The sequence below is a fragment of the Phocoena sinus genome, chromosome 4 (assembly GCF_008692025.1).
Source record: "Phocoena sinus isolate mPhoSin1 chromosome 4, mPhoSin1.pri, whole genome shotgun sequence".
Classification (NCBI taxonomy): domain Eukaryota; kingdom Metazoa; phylum Chordata; class Mammalia; order Artiodactyla; family Phocoenidae; genus Phocoena; species Phocoena sinus.
In genome coordinates, this window is record NC_045766.1 from 79,270,552 (window position 1) to 79,291,535 (window position 20,984).

Consider the following 20,984-nt stretch of genomic DNA (forward strand, 5'->3'; position numbering starts at 1 on the left):
GAAAAATGGTCTGGATGTCACTTGGGCCCAAAATCTTTTGGGTCATTTCAGTGCCCTTCCTTCACCCATTGAGAAGCATATCTGCAGCTGGAGTGGTCATTCGCAGAGAGCATTCACTTCTAGAAAGGAAGCACTTAAAGTATAATCGCCTCTCCCTCCCAACCCTAACTCATACAGCCAGAAAGTCAGGTTGAAGGATTTTGGAGGACTCTGCTCTTGAACTTTCTGCACAGACAGGAGGACAACAAATGCATGGGTGACTCAGAGTGGCATTTGTCTGCAGGGTGTATGTACACGCACCATCCCTGCCTTCTTGCTCACCAGTACATGGATCATTTCTCTCTCTTCTGATCTCTTCCAGAGTACCCAGTACTATGACATGCGCTGGTCATGTGAGCACCTCATTATGGTGTGGATCAATGCTTTTGTCATGCTCACCACACAACTGCTGCCATCCAAATACTGTGATTTGCTACATAAATCAGCTGCTCACCTGGGCAAGTGGCAGAAGCTTGAACATGGGTCCTACAGCAATGCTCCACAGCACATGTAAGTAGGTTAGAGGATAAAACCATTTAACACCTTTTTACATGCTGCTGATCATGTTTATTTGCTTTGTATGTCACTCTTGTTCTTGGCTTTGAACACTTAAGTTTTAGTTTTTGTCTACGTGGGTGCTTATCATCCCTCTAAACTGAACGCAGGGGATATTAACTCATTTCCACCACCATCCCCAGTCCCTCCTTAAATGCCTCCTACCTTTCAACTACCCAGTCACTCTAGAATGTGTAATTTATTTCCCAAGCTATAATCTTGGAGTTTTCTTTTCAGTCCTAACCCTTTGCCCAAATTCAAAGAGTCATGACATATTTTTAATTTTCTTTAGAAGACTGTGAGATTCATCTTCTCATCTTCATTGCCACAGCTGAATAGCTGCTAGATAATTGTCTTATACTTAGGCAGCTGGAATTTGCTTCTCTCATCTTTTCTTTCTAATAAATGTAAATTTGTACTAGTGATTTTCCTAGCCCGCATTTTATTTGTTTATTTATTTTTGCTTTTTGGGTTTTTTGTTTTGTTGTTGTTGTTTTAGCCTGCATCTTTAATTGTCCTAAGTGAGTTCTTTCTGAGTATTCCTCTCATTGTGTCCCCCTATTAGTCATTTCTCTGCATGATCCCTGTGGTCCAGAATAACTGACTTTAGAACCCTTTTATTCACTTGCTTCTGAGCCTTTCATCATGCCTCTCAGACCTGGACCATCTTCATCTTCCTTTTATAATTTGAACATTTCACAAATTTCATCACCTAGAAATTCTTTCCTAATTAAGGGGGACAGATTGAGGTGACATTCCCTTCCCCCTCCCCCTCAGAGTGCTCCCTTCAATTATTTGCCTTGATGTCTGATACAGATTAGCACAGGCCTTCAAGCCCAGGAACTGAAAGAGATTGGGCCAGGCTGAAAAGAAACCCGACTGTGGGCAAAGGACAAATTTCAATAAAAATTGAAAATACAATCCACAGTACTAGTACTGTACATCTTCAGGCTCCTGATGGCACATGGCCATGAGGTGTATCATCATTTTAATGCTGGTAAGTGTGAGCAAGGCCGACGGAACATTTTCTGAACTGGGAAAGCTTCAGGGTGCTAGAATTTTTTTTTTCTTTAACATATTTAAAATGCTGTCCCAGTTCTTACCCTAGGAAACTAACCTTTCCAAAATCAGGAAGAGATGAATTAACTTAGATTTTTTAAAAAGCTTAACCTGAAGATCCCCATCCCCACCCCAACTCCATTACGTTGGTGCTGGAAAGAATGAAGCTTCTTCCATAACTTCTTTTTCCTAGAGAAACCTCTATAAAAAAAAACCAAGAAAGTGGTAAAAAGAAAAGTCTGTGTGTCGGTACCTTGTGTGTCTCTGTGTTCTTCTGTATAGCTTCTCACATATATGAAGCATTTGAAGTGTGTGATAAATGAATAGATTTTCTGTAGCTTTTTGGGATGTAATTCTGCAGTAAATGTCATGCTAGTTTGATAATGTGTGAATTTCTCCACTACTCTTACTACCATCCACTCTCTCTCCTTGTTTGTTCCCTCTAGCATTTCCACCAATAGACTCTACTCACTTGGGATTGAGGTGACAGTCCACCTGCTTACACTGGATTTTCTGGCTCATAGATGCCTTCCTTACACGTTTACTTCTGCTTGTTCTCCTAAGCCTCTTAAGTCCTTTGACACTGAGTTAACTTTGCAGTTTCTCTCTACTATATAGCAATGAAGTTATAATAAATCCTTTTTGACTGCTTCCAGTTTGACCATGGAATTACTGTATTTTCAGAATTCAGGCAGATGAAGCCTTGAATACTTAATCCTTTCCATAGAAGTATAGCTGGCCTTGCCAGACACTGTCTTATCTGTAATTGCCAATAGGCTAACATTGCATTTCTTTCTCCCTTAGTTGGTCAGAAAATACAATATGGCCTCAAGGGGTGCTGGTGCGACACAGCAGGTGCTTATATAGAGCCATGGGGCCTTACAACGTGGCAGTGCCTTCAGACGTATCCCATGCCCGCTTTTATGCAAGTACAGCTTATTTCTTTTCAAACATAAGCTTAGGAGTAAGTGTTAGGAGGTTACTCTGTGTGTAAGCATCTAGCACAGTGTGTAGCACATACTAGGAAATTAAGACAGGGTAATTATTTTACTACTATAATGGCCTCTGTCCTTTGGAAATATCTTCTGAAAGGCAGATTGAAGGTGAAAATACCTATTTCTCAATTTTAATAGCTTGACTGATTTCTCTAGTTACATTGGAATTTGTTGAGTCTAGTATTACTTGAAACAAGTACACAGTTATTTAAGACTTCCATTTTTAATCTTACAACTTTTATTTGCAGTAGTTTGGTTTAGTGGTGTCCTTATTATAATATATCTGTGTATCCTTAAGCAATATTTAATATAGTAATAATGTGATGGTTTTATTTTTTGGTATTTGTCATATGTATCATCTCCTTAAAATACTTTGACTTCCCCTTTGAAACTCAGGCAAATGCCATGATCTGTGGCCTTTTACCTTCTCTTGGATTAAAAGGAAAAAAGGCTTAAAAGTTTAAAAGGAAAAAGCAGTAGACACCCACTAAATCCAGCTTCTGTTCCATTTGAATTTACACCTTGGGTTATATTCTATTTGATCTTTCACTTTTCCAGAAATTCTGGCTCTAGGAGGCAAAAGTATTTACTTATAAGAGAAAGGCCAGCTGATTGATGGGAGAGGGGAAAAGAAGGTACATGCAGGGAACTGTTTTTAGTAAAAATGTACATAGTGCAGTGCATTGCCTTTGAATGGAGAGCATATTCTGAAAAAGAATTGGAGATTTTATTTATTTTTTAGATGCTTGAATCCCTTTCTCCCTCCCATCACTCCCAGTTCCTTATGAGGGTACTTGGATTTCCTGGTTCTGCGGGCGTTTGCTACTAAGGGCCTTTTAATTAAATACTGGAAACTTGCATCAGGGTGGGATGCTTATAAATAATATGGTAGGGGAGGGTGGGGCAAGGTGAAAGGCCTTTGAATGAGGGAAATACCGTAATCTCCTAGACTCCTGTGGGATTGCCTTAAGATGGAGGAGTGGACTTAGGTTACAACTACATAAGCATTTGGTTTCTACACAGAATATTTAATTCAGCCAGCTGAGTTCCACAGGCCATTAAGGACATCTGTTGGCTCTTGCAGTCCCCTGGAAACCTACAGTAACCAGATAGTTTATTAAAATTTTCTGCTTGAAATATAAGTATTTTCCTTGCTAGTGTTGGACAGCTGAAGAATCAGGTGGAATCCATAGAAGAAAGATTAAGGAAATTAACTTGTTACTGATTTTGCGTGACCTAAGTAAATCAGTGCTTCTCAAAGTGGTCGTTGGGTCACTTAGAGTCAGAATCTCTGAAGGATCCTAGGAATTTGCAGCATTTGCATATTTGGAAATGATTCTTAGGCACACTGTTCAAGAACACTCACTTAAAATGTGCCTATTACCTGTAGCTCTGGCTGTCCTCACATTTTTACTCTTTCAGTTTATAGCTTACTTGCACATTTAATTATAATTGTTATAATTGCCACAGAATCTGAAATTGCCTAATTTTTTTTTTAGAATGTTAATTCTGAGCCAATTTTATACATGATATTACTGGATATCATGTAATAAAACCCAGGTAAACATGTTCTTCCTCCCGCAGAAGGATCCTGAGAACCCAGTTACCTTTCAGAGCTGTCATGATGATTTGGTTTATTCTCAGATTCGAGTCCTGAGGTCTAAATTATTCTTTTAGATCTGATATACTACCATTATCACAGCTTGCATTCTTTGACCTCTATCTTCCTATTCATAATACATTTTTATTAGTCAACCGGGATTTAGCCTCTTAGACTGAAGAATTTGGTGGGAATGAAAACAGGTCTGTTTTTAGCCAAACTCTAATTCTGACTAATTTTTCCCTCCTTCCTCATTGTTCTGTCTTTGTTCACCCTACTCATCAATACCCAGAAAAACTGAACAAAATAAAACAGACAGCATGGTGGGTAACAGTTTAAGAAAAAAATTAAGAAATTACTGTATTGATATTTCAACTTATATTACCACTGCTCCCTGCAGACTTGTCTAGTGTAGGTGTTTATGTCTTAGACCAGCCCACAAACTAACAATGATTTTTGTATTTTTAAGCGGTTACATTTTAAGTGGTTATGAGTTACCTACATATAATATCCTCGGTTTTTGTCTCTTGACTTGAGAGTCTAAAATATTTCCCACTTGGTCCTTTATCCAGCCCCTGTCTTAGATAAATAAATATACTTTTGGTTATCTCAAATAAAATATATACCTAAGATAAAATCTAGGAAAAATTTTTGAGGCAGAGTTCTTTTGGATATAATCCCTTTTCATGTCTCAGGGTGTTGAAATAAAATGTATTTCATTATTACTTGAGCAAAAAAGAAAGGGTTTGGGTCTCTATAGCAAGAAATAGCCTGATTGATACTCAATAAGCAGATCTGCTTGTTAGTGCACATAGGAGCCTGTAAATATGAAATGATTTTAGAAGAAAAATGTGAGAATAACTGCAGTCTTTTCTATGAAATAACATTTTGCTTTTTAACTTCCTTACAGTTCCTGTTTCATCGTCCATTAAGGCTGTTAAATCTGCTTATCCTTATTGAGGGCAGTGTTGTCTTCTACCAGCTCTATTCCTTGCTGCGGTCGGAGAAGTGGAACCATACACTTTCCATGGCTCTCATCCTCTTCTGCAACTACTATGTTTTATTTAAGCTCCTCCGGGACAGAATAGTATTAGGCAGGGCATACTCCTATCCACTCAATAATTATGAACTCAAGGCAAACTAAGCTGCCTCTCAACAGTGAGGGAGAACTCAGATAAAAATATTTTCATACGTTCTATTTTTTTCTTGCGATTTTTATAAATATTTAAGATATTTTATATTTTGTATACTATTATGTTTTGAAAGGTGGGGAGGGCAAGGGACATTAAATGTATCCATAAACAAGATGATGTGATCTTTCCTGTGTTAGTATATCTGAATAATATACAGAGGAGAGGTGTGCCTCTCCAGTAAAGAGATTGATTTGTTTGTATGGCTCTGGAATAACTTATTCACTTATGAACACATCTCATATATCACTTGACACAGTACCTTTTGTGTGTCTACTTTCCTTCTAGTCTTTCTCATTATCTTTAGTCCTTAGCTGGCCTTATTGCTACAGAAAGAGATCAGTGGAGTTGCTTGACAGCACTCATTGTCTTTTTTTTTCTGATTGGCAGATAGTATTGGAATGCATGGGGCAAAAGTGGGTTTTCGTCCTGGTGGGGTTCTCTTTGCTGCCTACTGGGAGGAAGCATTTCTAAGGTAGGAACTCAGCGTTCTGTCTGCCGTATGACATTTAAATACACTTTTGTGTGAGCTCTTACCCTGAAACAGGGTATTGTTCTCATTTTCCCTGTTCTTTCACTTCTTTTGCTTGTAAAGATTTTCCTTTTATTGTTAGCTGTTTTGAAAGAATACTTTTTAGGACAGAATAGAGTGCCCAAACTTATGAAGGAGCTGGTGTGTGACTAGATCAGTGGGAGAAGATGAGCACATATCCCCTGGGCTGGGATCTGGGCAGGTTGAAGACACCAAGTTACTGGAGGAATGGATGCAGTCTAGCAGCAACTCTGCTACAGAGGCATGTTTAGAGTTACCAGCAGAAGTGAAATATGAGAATTTACTTTTTTGTCCTCAGGTAGTTTGATCTGTGTGTGTTTTGAATTTCATACTCCAGAGCCTTCATGTCTGTGAGCATTAACCCCTTTCAGTCCATTTTCTTGAGAGGTGATATACTTAGTCAGTTGATGTCACTAGTCATCTGAATTTCTGAGGCCTTGTCTTGAGAGCCTGAAATATATTCTCATGTGTTTTCTATGCTCACTTTGGCTTTTTTACACTGAAACACAATATGACTTATGAAGTAAAAAAAAAAAAAAAAATCAGGTAATTCATAAACTGGCTCTGAAAACAGTTCTTGCAGAAGAGTTCCCAACAGGTTTTCAGCAAAGGCATCATTGTGAGGAGTAGGTGTGTGTACAGCTACCCAAGGTGACTACTATGTGTAACTATTGTTTCCTTAAATATTTTGATGGATACACTTTTTTTTTTTAAAGTTACGTAATTTGGCAGTCAATATGAGTGTATTCAGTCATTCAACAAATACGTGTTGGCCACCAGGCACTATTTTATGCACTGGGGATATAGCAGTGAGTGAGAAAAGCAAAGGCCCTACCTCAAGAGCTTACCATGTGGGGGGCGGGGGGTGCAAAATATGCTGTAAACAAACATATAATTTAATGTCTCCTGGTAGTAGCAATAGGTGTGGTAAAGCGAAAACTAAAAACAGATCAAGGAAATAGAAAGTGCTAGGAATGGCATTGCTAGAAGGCATCTTTTTTTTTTTTTTTTAATAAATTTATTTATTTATTTATTTTTGGCTGTGCTGGGTCTTCGTTGCTGCGCCTGGGTTTTCTCTAGTTGCGGCAAGTGGGGGCTACTCTTCGCTGCGGTGCGTGGGCTTCTCATTGCAGTGGCTTCTCTTGTTGCGGAGCACGGGCTCTAGGCATGCGGGCTTCAGTAGTTGTGGCTCACGGGCTCTAGAGCGCAGGCTCAGCAGTGTGGCGCATGGGCTTAATTGCTCCGCGGCATGTGGGATCTTCCTGGACCAGGGCTCGAGCCCGTATCCCCTGCATTGGCAGGCAGATTCTTAACCACTGTGCCACCAGGGAAGTCCCTAGAAGGCATCTTCGAGGAGATGATTTCTGAGCAAAGATCAGATGAAGCAAGACTGAGGAGAAGTCCATGTTACAGTAACAGCAAAGTGAGTGCCCTCAGGTGGGAATAATTTTGGTACATTGGAAAAATAACAAGATAACCAGTGTGCTGGTTGTTTTTGTAAAGTGGTTCAGCCTAAATATGGTGGTTCTTGAGTGGGGAAAGGTGGGAAAGCTGCCATCTCAATATTCTTTCCTGAGGGTCTTGAAGATATGCTTCTTTTGACTAATATTTTGGTGAGATTACTTGACAGCTAAGAGCAAAATGGGTGGCCTGGGCATAAAGATGTCTCATCACGATGGCCCCAGATTGGTTCTGTCATTGAAAAGTAGCCCAGATAACTGGGCTAATAATAGACTAGTCTATTATTATTAGAGATAATAGACTAGTCTTTACACGCAGGCTCAGCGGCCATGGCTCACAGGCCCAGCCGCTCCGCGGCATGTGGGATCTTCCCGGACCGGGGCACAAACCTGTGTCCCCTGCATCAGCAGGCGGACTCTCAACCACTGCGCCACCAGGGAAGCCCAATAGACTAGTCTTGAAAGCTGATATGATTCCCCCTTCTGGTTTGACCTGTCTTGGCCATATTCTAAAGTAGTAGCACAGGAGGACCAGATGCCAACCTGGCCAAACAAATGAGTGAATATAATAAATAAAAATTAATTTTGACTAAAGGAATTGCAAAATGCCCCCCCTTCTCCTTCCAGATATGACAGCATCAGGGAGATAAAACCCTTTGGTTCATCATGCTTCTACTCATTTTAGCTGACATTTGTAGGTGCCACATTCAGATGGGGGAGAGAAGAATTACTAGTTACCTGTGTATCCTATTACTTAGGAATCATGTGATATAAAGGACACCATCTTTGTTTAGTGATAGGGGGAGATGCATGCCCGTTAAAGAATGGCCTTTTTTTTGTAATTGTTAAATATTGGGAAATGGTATGTGGAAAAAATGGTATAGCAAAAGATCAGTTAGGTGAACTTGGGATACTGGAAAAGGAAAGAAGTTGCTTGACCAGTTGTCTGGGTGGCTTAAGGTGAGTAAATGTGTCAAGAGTAGAGGAGGGTAGTTCACAGGCATTATTAGCATGATGGAAACGTTCCTCAATATCCTGTTTACTCTGATTCCATGTTTTATTCCCTAAGCTGCTTTCCCTCCCCTCCCTATCAATTACCTCCACACCACCCCTCTCATTTCTATTTACTGAGCAATTACTATGTGCTAGATGCTGCTGAGTGCCAGAGATACTCATGTTCAGAGTGCATTTACTAGAAGGCAAAAAAGTAAATAATTGTAACACAAATGTGCTCAGTCAAGGAAGTATATGCAAGAGACAGAATTAATGCAGGAAAATGATCAACTTTGCTGGGAAGCTGCAGTGTCAGGGAATGCCTCACTGCATCAGTAACACACATGATGCATTTTGAAGCAGCACTAGTTTACCACAGAGATGAGAGAGGGAGGGAGGGCTCATGCAGTGGGAACAGAAGAGGCAAAAACTCGCATAGACTTGCACTAAGTTTTTAACTAATAGTTCAATAATGCTAAAGAGCTAGGCAAGGAATAGATTACAGAGGGACTCGAGTTCCACATTAAGTGGTTTGGATTTTTATTACCTTGTAGGTCACAGATTGTCAAAGGAGTGATCCTTGGGCACTGCATCAGATCTACTAAGTCAGAATCTTGAGGGTGAAGCCCAGTAATACATATTTTCCACAAGTACTTCAGGTAATTCTTAAGTGGACAGAAGGCTGGGGACTTTTGTAGACAGAAGCTATCTAATGAGAGATTTTAAGCCGAGGACTTAACGATGACCCAAAGAGTTCTCAGGTCAAGGGTTCTGGAAGTGTAATTTTTGGACCAGCAGCATTGGCATCACCTAACTGGGAACTTGTTAGAAATGGGAATTTTCAAGCCCTAACCCAAACCTAACAGTCAGAAACTCTGGATGAATACCTAGGTCTGTTTGAACACACACTCCAGGGGATTTTGATGAGAACCACTATCCTGTATTAGATAACTTTGGCAGCAATATGTAGGATAGGTTTGGAGAATGGGAGGATGTGAGACTTAAAGCAGGGAGACCAATTAGCCAACTATTTAAAAAGTCCATATAAGAGAAAATGGGAAAAGTGGGGGTGGGGTGTCAGCACTGTGTGATAGAAAAAGCCATGGACATGAATAAGATAATGTAGGGAAAGTATGTACAGTGAAAAAGGAAGGACAGAATTCTGATGAATAACAACATTTAAGGGCAGAGGAAGAGGAAGCTTTCAAATGAGCAACACTAAGGAAATGGAAGTCCAAGAGATGAGGTGAATTAGCGTTTCAAGAAAGGAATGATTACAGTATCAAATATAAAAGGTAAGTCAGGAGACTTAAGAATTGGCTGTTGGATTTGATTGTGAGACCACTGGTAACTTTAGTAAGAGAAGTTTAATGAAGCAGTGAGAGTGGAGCTCGGGTGGCAGTTGGTTCAGAGTAGTGAATTGGGAAGAAGGAGCCGTTTGGAAGAGGAATAGCGCTTCTGAGTTAGAAAGGAGTTTAGGGACACACGTATGAATAAGGGAAGTGGCAAGGTATCTGATAGCATAAACTTGTTAAGTAAGAAGTAATTATGTTTTCGAAGGAGTGGTCCATCTGGGAGGGGGAATAGCCTTTATGAGTTTTGGGAATGAGGCCACTGCTGAGGTGGTAAACCATAAATTTACAAAGGCTTTCTTCATGGTTTTACGATTTTCTGTAGTCTAACTCAATAGACACAGTAAAAGGGGAGTAAGATGGGTGGTAAGAGTCCTGGTCCTGGTTTGGAGGTTTGCCAAGCAGGTATAGCTGAAGGACTAGTAGCCAAGGGAGTTATGAGAATAGCTGAGATGATGCACCTTGGGGTCTAGAAAGGCTGGGGAAGAAGAATGAAGTCTGGTGGGAGTACTGGCCATCAGAAAGAGCAGGGCTGGGTCGGGCATTAGTGATCTTGAGCAAGTAGAAGGAATAAAGGAGCAAAGATAGGAGTTCTGAGAAGAATATGGGAGTTCAGGATCATAGAGTTCTGGGTTATGAAACAGCCTGATGTGTACCCCTGGAAGCAGATGGTCAAAATTCAGTAGAGGCAAAAGCCGTAAGCAGTTGTGGCAAGGGTGTAGGATGAGTTTTCCTCAGGAACGTTGAAGTCATCCAGGATGACGATGGGGCAGGAGGTAGAGAGTCTGGTGCCGAAAACTGGGAAATCTGGCACATGGACTATATCACGGCCACAAAGAACAGAAAAGGTAAAATCGCTGGATGCCATAAATTTCAGTAATGAGATTTTTGCATGAGATGGGAAGAAACGGTGCAGAAGCAGGAGTGGGAAACTGGATAAAATTTCTGGGCTTTTTGTAGTCTGTGTAATGTGGGAGAAATGGGCAGGGAAAGAAGCGTCCTCAGGTGAGTGTCAACTTTTACTGAACTCTAAGAAGTGGAGGCAACGTTCAGTGAAGAGATTCAAGGAGAGAAGCACTCTAGAGGAACTGGAGGAAAGATTAGGAGTGAGGGGAATTGTGTGTTGCCAGTTTGGCAGGGGAGAAGAGTGGTAGGCTTACTCAGAGAAACAGAGAAGTGTGGGGATCTGGGAGTATATAGGATAAAAGGCATTTATGGCCGCAATGAAGGAACAAGAGCAGGCCTGAGTGGTGTAAAGTTCTAAATAGAATATTGCCGAAATGCTAGAATTTTAATACCCTTGGCAACAATATTTTTCACTGCAAATATCACCAAGTTGTGAGCCTAGGCTGTATGATTGTTTTTTTAAGGGCCTGTCATTTCAGCTCATTGAGTGCCTCTCTCCCCTCCCCCAACCCCCTTCTGTGATAATATATGCCACGATAGCAAACTTTTGCTTTTTTTCCCTCAGAGCACCATTAACAAAAATCACTGAAAAAATAGTCCTCCCTGACTAATTCAAGAAATAGAAAAATTGAGTTCACATCTTTGCAGGCAGACCCACATAACTCCTTAAGCTGTGGAGTTTTGAGAAGTAATAGCTTTTTTTCCTTCTCATTTTTCATGACAACATCCATTGATTTATACTGGGTATATTGGGTGACATGTATGATTGCAACAGTAAGAGAGTGAAGTTGCAAATATTTGACAATTATTAAGATGCAAAATAACAAAGCAAGAAAATTTTACTGAAGCAAACGATCAGGACTTGTGCTGTGAGGAGACCAAACCTTGGAGTAATAAAAAATGACATCAAACAGAACAAAGTAGAACAATGAGCCTGAATGCATAAAGTCCACTTTTCCTATTATTGATTTTGCTGATCCCATGTCCTCTAGTTCATAGTGCCGTCATGAGCATTATGTTTTATATCATTTATTAGAGTACATTTTTAAAGGATAACAATCTTTTAATTACACTTAAATGTCTCTAAGGATAGGTTTAATATTTATGCTTTTTTAATCAATAGAAAAACATTTTGATTATATCTTTGGAAACATATTTGTCAAGCTCAACAAACAGCTGAAATCATGTGGCTTTCTAATAGACTCCTTTGAGAAAGTGCTTTACCTTACAGAATTATAAGCCAGGAAGTACTGTGGCATTAAGTTAATGCAAAGCATTGTGATTCATCCAGTAAAACACATGGCTCTGAATTTCATAGGTTTCTTATATGTAACTACATCCTCCTTCATCCTCATAGAAGTGATCCCTGCATTGCTCATGAACTTCAACGCTGCTGAATGTGTGCCAGTTGATCAGTGGTGGCCCCAATTTTATCCTATATGGACTTACCCTGATCTTAAGCAATCACCCTTCTACCATCTCCCATTCCTCTCCATGCTTGGAAAGGTGCTTGCTCCCTCTTCTGGTCTAACTTTGCTAGGAAAGGTGTTGACAAAGGAGGACACATGCTTTGTCATTCCACATTTTGAACTGACCTTCCTGCTGGAAATGCCTGAAATCATACTCCTGGCAACATTTAACCCCAAGATTCATGTTGTCATCAGATAGGACAGGCCATGGTAGAATGTAGTCCTAATCAATCCTGGTGGGAATTGGACCTACCCTGAACCTCTCCCATTCCAATACCAGACAAATGAATCTTAGGTTTCCCAGTAGCTCTTCAGGCAGAACACAAGACCTGTGTAGACAATCGACTGACGCACCCAACTTTAGGCAAATGTGATTATCATGCGCTAAACATTAGACACGAAAGTAACAGTTTATCTTGGACCTATGACTTCATCATCAACAGGAGTTAACCCATTTTGTGATGGTGGAAGTGTCTAAAACCCCCTCTCAGGGAGTATGGAACCCTGATGTTACCTGGCTCATTTGCCGAGATCCAACAAGACTTCACAGCCAAGCTAATTAAGACCATGCAAAACCTCAGAACTATTTATTCTTAGTTACCACTCGCTAAGTTTTTAAGTGATCAAAGCAAAATTCTCAACACCTGAATGTCTTCCTGGTACCTTCTACTGGATTTGTAATTGTGTTTAATTTGATTAAAGTCAGTAGGTAACTTGAACACTATTAGCAATCATATTAAAAGATGCTAAGTTGCTACCTGTTTTCCCCTGCTGCTTTCATTTGGTAACTTAATGGTTCTAGATCTTGCTCCTGGTTGCTTATAGGCTGTTTCATTTGCTGCCATCCCTCTCCCCTTTTTCATTAGACTCTTCAAGAATTTCAGAGTTCTGAGGTACCCAGTGCAATATTACTAAGCTCTTGATAAATATTGTCTGTTGAGGATGATGATGTTTACATTTTTAATCTCCCCAGAATTCAGAATTTTGCCTTGGCCAATATTTTGAATTTTAGGGCTTAGATTAGGCTAACAGTGTCTTAATGGGGTTTTTGATCAGGAACCTTCATATTCCATTTGAAGTAGAGAATAAAAACTAAATTCCCTCTACCTGCTACATTTTGGCAAAAAAAAAAAAAAAAAGGTTGGCCTGGGAGGGCCATTTTGCCAATAAATATAGGTTATTATCTTATTAGGCAACCATTAACACTGAAGGAAACATTAGAATATGCATGCATTTCACTTTAAATTCAGGATTTAAAATCAGCCACCCCCATTTTGATGACTCATAGTTTATTTGAAGGTGCCTTTTGAGAATTTGTTTCTGTAGCCCTTTCTAGGGCACCATGTAGATCCTCCTATAAATAGCAGCACCTCTTCTCTCCTTCCCCTAGATGGAAGCAGGCAGTCTGATTTTCATCCAGCCATTCTCAGGGGGTTCATTTTTCAGTCCCAAGTGGATGACCAAATAGGTAATCTCAGGAGATTTGGGGGGAACAATTTCAAGGGGAAAATGTAATGAGTTTTCCTTGTCATGGAATGGAATTTCGTCAGTGCCAGGCTAGCCCCAGCTCACAGGAAGTTTATGATTATGGAGAGGTCCATACTTTAGCAGCAGGACACTGACCAAGAAGGTGAGTCAGCTTCCAAGGCCTTCTGGATTGATTGGCTGGGAAAGCTCAGAGTAGGGAATATCTCCAGACAGTTGTCACACACACTGTGTGTGTGTGATGACATGTGGATGATATCCACACACTCACACTTCTGAAGATGATGCTACAAATGAAAGATGTCAGAGTCTAAGGAACATGGCAGTCATTTAATCTACATAGGTGCCTCAAGTTGAACTCACTTGTTATGTAAATGGTGGCTTCTCAGTCTATCCTCAAATAAAAATATATCCTCTAAGTGTTACAAAAACTTTAAATAATCATAAAATAGTTTAAATATTTCATTACTTGGCTCAGAGTTCTGATGGTGAAGCAAAGTGCAGTTCCCTCCCTCTCTCACATCCTAACTGGAACATGGTCTTTATCAAAATGTAGACACCACAGTGTACTGATATTGACATAAAGCCTGTCTGCCACATTTTCTGATAAGGCAGAAATGTACTTTTCAAATCTCCTAAACACGGCTTTCCTCATCTGGCACCACTATATTCCTTCACCTTTCTTGCCTAGGGGAAAAATGCTATACCTTAGGACTTTTCTTACGGGTTTACATCTCCTTGGCTGTTGGTCCAATGTCTGCTCACCCAATGCAAAAACCACTGACCAAAGGCCTATTAACTGCTCCCCTTGCTCACTCAGTGCCCTCTGAGAGCAGAACTCTCAGAGTTCTGCTGGCTTGCCGTTTATCTCTGTCACAGACACTGGCTTAAAAGGTATAGGACAAGATTTCAAAACTCTCTGTAAGGCTTCTCAGGGAAGAAGGGAGAGAGGAATATGTATCTGTTGCAGGACATCAGCTTCCAGTTTCTCACTGGAGGAGGTAACTTCAGTTCAGCCCCTACCCAGCCCATTGCCAGCCTTGGTTGTGAGGTCTGCCCAGAGGTACTGCTAGCTCTTAGAGAAATGTCTGCAGCGATTGAGCTTCTGGACAGAGTTCAGCCAGCCTTGAACCTGAGAAGAGGTACATAGAGCTAAAAATAGGTACTATCTTTCTTTGTTTCTCAAACAAGATAGTTGTCTTAGAAGGTTTGAAAGTGTTGATACCATGATGGGTTTTGCATTGAGAAGGGTTCCTGTGAAGCCCTTTTTGGAAGAGCACCAAAAATCTGCCAGCAGGTTATGTTAATTCTCCTTCCTCTCTCCAGCTGAAAAGGAAAGAACCATTTGAAGTTCCAAATAACTGAAATAAAATCAGATTGGTTTATTGCTTCTGCTTGCATATAGACAGAAGAAGAGCAAATTTGAGTGCCTGGGGTGGGTGCTGGATGAAGGGAATTATGGAAGGGGGAGGGGTGTCTCAAATCTGCTCTTGACCAATGGAGGGGGAGGGAGGAAGGAAGGTGCCCACTGGCTAAAATGAAATACATTTTCAAGAAGGGCAGCTCTCACCAAGCGGGAGTGATGGCCACCCTGCAAGGGTTCTTCCCGCTCCTCCTAGGGCTCCCCGCTTATCCTCTCTGGTACTCTGGTCCCAGCCTAGTGTGGAAGGAGAGTGAAACTGAGCTAGAGGTGTTTTCTGTGAAAGTCCCACCAATTTATTAAACACTTAATGTTTGGAGGGTAATTCTGCTTATGTGTGAGGCTTTCCTCTTTGATGACAATCTGTTCGTGAACTCTGGTATTGGAAGGAGAGCAGATCACTATCTCATACTAAATGAAGATTTAGCACATTTCATTGAGGTAACCCTCAGCTCAGCCCCCCACCCTGCCCAACTACTGGATTTATAAATCACAGGGCAGGATCATGGCAGCTGGAGTCCCAAATTAATAAAAGCCAGAGCCGGAAAGTCTTCTTGGATTGTGCCAGTCTCAGAGTTTGCTCTTGAGTATAGATTCTGATTTTCTATGCTGGTATATGGAGCCATCTGGGATAGATCTGCAGGGATTCCAGGGAAAGCACAGCTATATTCACCCACTTGGATGTCTAAGTGTACGTTAGTTTGCATTTCCAAACCTGCTTCTACTCTGGATAGTACACTTTTACAAAGCTTATCAGAAAACTGGTCTAAAAGAACACATGCTTTAAAGAGCATTAAAAAGCATGAAGTAAATAGGAGGCCTTCAAACCTCAATAGCAACATTTTCCAACACAGGCAAAGGATTTTCTTTCAAAAGACATCACATCCAGCTCTCAACAGTACTAGATAATGGCAATGGGGGAGTGATGCAACTTATAAGCCCCAAATATCACTGGAGGCCAGCATTTCATCCTTTTCCCTAACCTGACTTTTCCCTGCCTGCTCAAATAGGCTTATTTAAATGTCATCTCTTGGTCCTTCCCTTGACCTCTCTCCTGGCAAATGGCCTAATTAATAAATGGTCAAAAGGCTGAAGAAAGAGAAGAGGCCAAAATAAGCCCGAATTTGGATAACCTCTGCCTGGAATAAAGGCAAGTTGCCTCTGTAATAACTTCCAGATGAATCATGACATTTTCTCAGACACCAGCAGGTGAACTGATGTCATTCTATTTGCCTCCCACTTCTGCCATCCAGAATCACTGATCTCCGCTGGGGCTGGTAAAAACAGCTTGTTGAGGTCTCCAGTCTCTGGCCATTCTTAGGGATGGTCATTTTATTCCTAAGTGTAACCCCTTCTGGTGTGACCCATGTGTTTTCTGCCAACTCCCCACAAAGAAGGCCAGGGGAAATTGTCTGGGTGGGACTTCTGATAGGGGACAGCAGGACCTTGGAATCTGTCACTGTAGATGAGGGGGGCGGGTGGTCCATGATGGGGAAAGGAGGACTGAATAAGATTAGGCTCTGAGGTCTTCCTGGTCTTGACCTGTGGAAAGGCTTAGAACCCCCTGATGGTCGCTCTATTTTTGAAGAAAGAAGGTTGTCCCCAGATGGTTCTGTCTCTGATGTGCGCTTTCTACATTGCACTACTGCATCCTGAGTGGAGAGCAGGTTAACTAACCCTGGTTCTGGAGAAAGGGTGGATCCTTCGCACATGCAAGATGCAGTGGCATCCACTGGCAAGGACTCAATGGCTCCTGTATCTTGCTTTGGTTTCTCTTCCTTTGGGCTTTCCAAGGAGGAGAGAGAAGCATCTTGGGCAAGTTTCTGAGAGGTTCCACCAGTTGAGCCGGGTTCCTCTTGGTTCCTCTCCAGGGGCTGAGCCCCACTCTCCTCTGAGCTCTGAGAGGGCAGGGGCTGTGGGATCTGGGTGTACTGAATCTTGGGTGGAATGACTGGGACTGCCCTGGCCTGGCACATTTTGACCATGAAGGAGGTTCTCACAGCTGACACACTCACAGGAGCTGAGTTACGGCGGCCCGTCAGGGCATGAGCAACAATGTCCAGGTCCTGAGAGTCCTGGGAGTAAACCCTCCAGGGGTCTACTTTACAGTGAGATGAGGTCATCCATGTGATCTTTGGGTCTCCTGGCTCAGAGAGCTGCATTCCAGGTGAACCAAATGAGGCCATATTCTCAAACCGGAAGAGGTCAGTGATGGGAATGGCAGAGTCCAAGTTGAGAGAAGAAGGCCTATTTTTCCCCTTTAGGGGCCCACATTCAGTGCTCTTCAGCTGTAACTTTGGGGGATGCTCTCCAGGTGAGGTGCTGTCTTGCACACCCGGTGAATTCTCCTTGCTGTTTTCTGGCCCAGGATCACTGCCTTGCTCAATTTGAGGGTTGTGTGGCCCCAGGTGTGTCCCCAGTTCCTTTCCCTCTGCTAGACTGACAGGGCTGGATTCTGCTGATTTGGGCTGCAAACCACCTGGTCCCTTCTGGTTGTGAGGAACCTCTGTCCTTTTCAGGCCAGAGAACTCGTGAAAGGACCTCATGGCTTTCTCATCCCATCCAGTAATCTCGCTCCTGGGTGCCAAGGGCTGCAGAGGGTTGGAATTCCTCTCTGCTTCAAGATTAGCACAGCTGCTGGAGGAGGAACCCTCAAGAGTCCACTGGCTCTTAACCGTGGTTTTGCCATCTAGAGAATGGCTCTGGCGAAGGCTGGGCCTGTGGGAAAGCCGCTTCTCCAATCGGTGGCCCTGGGGGCCCTGCATCTGGGCCTCTTGTACATCTTTAAGGGTGGGTGAGTGCAGGGGACTTGTCACCCACTGGGGCTCCTCCCAGGGCTCCACCATCTCCAGACCATGCTGGGCAATGTCTGTCACAGTGTCATCTTCATCACAGTCTGAAGGCTCCTGTACTAAGTGGGCTACATCCTCCTCTCCTTGTGGAGAAATCTCAACCTCCCTGGTTGGGCTTGGAAAGCTAGAGCCTTTGCCCTCAGAAGCAGCATTCTTTGAATTTTGCTTTTCACTTTGTTCTGAAGAGGCCTCCTCTCCCTGACAAAGACTGGGAATCCCAGGGCTGCCTTTGGACTTCAGCTGATCTATATACGGGTTTGTTCTCAAATTCCCAGATGAGTCTTCTCTCTCAGGGCCACCGTTCAATAGCTGGACTGGAGGCGCCTCCTCCAAAGGAGTTGGAGGAGGAGGAGAAACAGGCAGGAGCAGAGGAGACAGATTCCCTGGGCCCCCCACCTCCGCTGCTGCTTGTGGAGGAGACTTCTCAAATGGAACCATTTCCAGAGGAGTCAGGCTGGCAGGGTCTGGGCGCTGGCCCTTTTCAGGCTCGGATCTATGGAGGATGCTGGTTGTCTCCGACTTCCCTCTATTGGCTGCTGCGGAAGTGCCCTGTGTGCTCTGATTGGTTGGATCCTTAGTCCACTCCTCCAGAGGGGCGGAAACTGGAGCTGGGGTGGAGCCACAAGGCAGGCTCCCAGGAGGCTCCGGGGAAGCAAAAGGCCCTGGACTAGACTCAAGAATAGGCTGAGTCGCGCCGGTCTTTAGAGCAGGTGGTGGCAAGGAGGAGAGTTCCTCCTCAGATTCAATAATTTTCAGCTCTTGTTGAATCTCAGGCCAGATCAGGGCGTTGGCCAGATCATCTTCATCCTGAAAAACATCAAGAAACTGATTACTTAGAACCAAAGACTCTCTCGGCGCGGACATCCGCACTGTTTCCCAGGGAGAGTCTAGGGACTGGAGCAGTGCCTGGCGGCGCTAACCTCAGCACACAAAGGATACAGCGTTAGTAATAACTGTGTCTGTTTATTCATGCTTACCGTGTGCCATGACATCATTAACTGTATTTTCTTAATTTCCCCAAGAACCGTAAAAGAGAACTACTACTGTAATTACTCCCATTTTAGAGATGAGGAGAACTGTGTTCAAATAGATTAAACATTTTACCAAAGCCACACAGCAGCAGACCAAGACTGAATTCCAGCTCAGTCTGCCCCAGAACATAAGCACTTAATCCCTGTGCACTGTTGCCCTAATAAAACAAACCAACCCCTGATCTCATATAACCTCAGGTTGACCCGATGGCTCACAAGAATGAGAGTCTCCCAGTGGAATGAAATGGTAACTCTTGTCCTGACACCTGCTTTCCAAATAAATAAAAATAGCTTTCCCCTCTTATTACCAAAGAAATACATACTCCACATGGAAAAAAAGATTTGATACATATGAAAAGAAAGAAGGATGAAAAATAGCAAAATGATATACCCCTAATTCCCCACAGATAACCACTGTTAACTGAGATGGGTGCTTCCTGCGCCATCTTATTTGTTGTCCTCGTCTCCCCTCAAGTCCAGCTTCTCTCTGTCCTCCTCGGCTCCTCCCTTTCCCTACACAAAGCCCACAGCTGCAGAAAGGAAAGGGATGAAGGGAGGCCTGGTCAGGGCCAGGGAAGCAAATTTCAGTTCCTTTTGCTTCTTATCTCAAGGCCTAATTCTGTCCCGAGGAGAAGCAGTTTGGGGAGGCATTTCTATCCTGAGGGGCGGACGGCCCTTCTGGGAAGTCTGACATGCTACCCACCTGACATCACTTCTCCCCTGGCTCCGATCACATGTCATTTCACATTACAGTTAATTGGACGCTTGTCTTATCTTTCCCAATGGACTGTGAGTTCCTCCATCAGGAACTGTGTTCATCCATCTTTGATTCCTCAAGGCCAAATGATGCCTGGTATACTGTGAGTAACTGCTCAATAAGGGGTCTGTGAATTTGAGTGGGTTCATTGTTTTCTTTTATTTTCTTCTGATAACTGTCCGGGAGTAGGATTACTTGGTCAGAAGGCAGGGGTATTTTTGAGATCTAATTCTACTATACTGCATTTATCTGTGTACATTTCTATTTTGCCCACTAGACTGTGCCCTCCTTCAGGTCAGTGGCATCTCTTTACTCTCTGCAGCTCCTACATTATTGATCTCTTACTAAGAAACAATACATTTAAATGAATAAATGAACATCTAAACTCCCCTCCACCCCCAGTCTGCCACTTCAGTTAAGTGGACCATAGTGCATGTTTCGCTCAGATCAGAAACTCATGGGTTGTCCTTGATTCTTCTTTCTCCCTCAGTCCTTATCCAATCCTTCACCAAGTCCTATTCACTTGACCTTCCAAATAGCTCTGAAAGCCTTCCATTTCTATCCGCGGTTCCCCCACTCTAGTCTAAGCCACCATCTTTTCTCCCCTGATCTGCCACAGACTAGCCTTCTAATTGCCATCCCTGCCTCCTGTCTTGCCGTTCTCCAAGCCATTCTCCTCACAGAATAGAGTGGCCTTTAAAAGATAAAATTCGGAGCAAATGAGAAGAGTTTCCTTTGCCCTTAGGTTAAGCTCCAAATCCCTTCCAAGCAACCCTGCCTGACGTGGCTCCTGCTTTGCTCTGAGCCTCACTTTCTCTAGTCCACATTCCCGTTCTCCAGCCTTGTTCTTATTCCTTGAATGTTTCGTGCTCTTTCCCATTTCAAATTCATGGCACATCTTACGCTTTCTGCCTGAGAGTCTCTCCCTTCCTACTCTGCTCCCTACCGCTTTCTCCTAGCTAAGTTCTCAATCTAAATATCTATTCTTCAGAGAAGCCTTCCCTGACCCTTGTGACCCCCCCTCCCTCTGACTAGGTTGCATCCCCCTGTTATATGCTCCCACAGAACTCATACTTCCGTATCACCCTAGAAAAGACTTGGTTAATGACCTTTCACCTACTAAGCTGTCAGCTCCAAGAAGACAGTGATGGTGACCGTCTTGTACACTGCAGTGATCCCAGTGCTCATCAGAGTGTCTGACACAAAATAGGCGTTTAACACGTTTTTAAATAAATGAATGAATTGCCGCTTTTACTTGTTTCCATGAA

At 42.6% G+C, this 20,984-nt stretch overlaps 2 protein-coding genes across 7 annotated transcripts in view; one reads left to right on the plus strand and one right to left on the minus strand.

Annotated features, from left to right (window-relative positions):
* Positions 1 to 5,641, plus strand: part of TMEM39A (transmembrane protein 39A) — a 30,659-nt gene extending 25,018 nt beyond the window's left edge. For 2 of the 6 annotated variants that reach the window (XM_032631063.1, XM_032631064.1), the window contains exons 7-9: positions 362 to 549; positions 2,458 to 2,578; positions 5,159 to 5,641. In XM_032631063.1, coding sequence (XP_032486954.1) covers positions 362 to 549; positions 2,458 to 2,578; positions 5,159 to 5,392 — 543 coding nt within the window. In that variant the 3' untranslated portion in view covers positions 5,393 to 5,641. Of the gene's footprint in view, positions 1 to 361; positions 550 to 1,410 lie in introns of all 6 variants that reach the window. The other 4 variants (XR_004349743.1, XR_004349742.1, XM_032631065.1 and 1 more) reach the window with 4 other exon arrangements.
* A 6,004-nt stretch (positions 5,642 to 11,645) lies between these two features.
* The window catches only part of ARHGAP31 (Rho GTPase activating protein 31), a 112,934-nt gene continuing 103,595 nt past the window's right edge, over positions 11,646 to 20,984 (minus strand). The window contains exon 12 of the mRNA XM_032630321.1: positions 11,646 to 18,735. Within this exon, the coding sequence (XP_032486212.1) occupies positions 16,297 to 18,735 (2,439 nt within the window). The 3' untranslated portion in view covers positions 11,646 to 16,296. The remainder of the gene's footprint in view (positions 18,736 to 20,984) is intronic.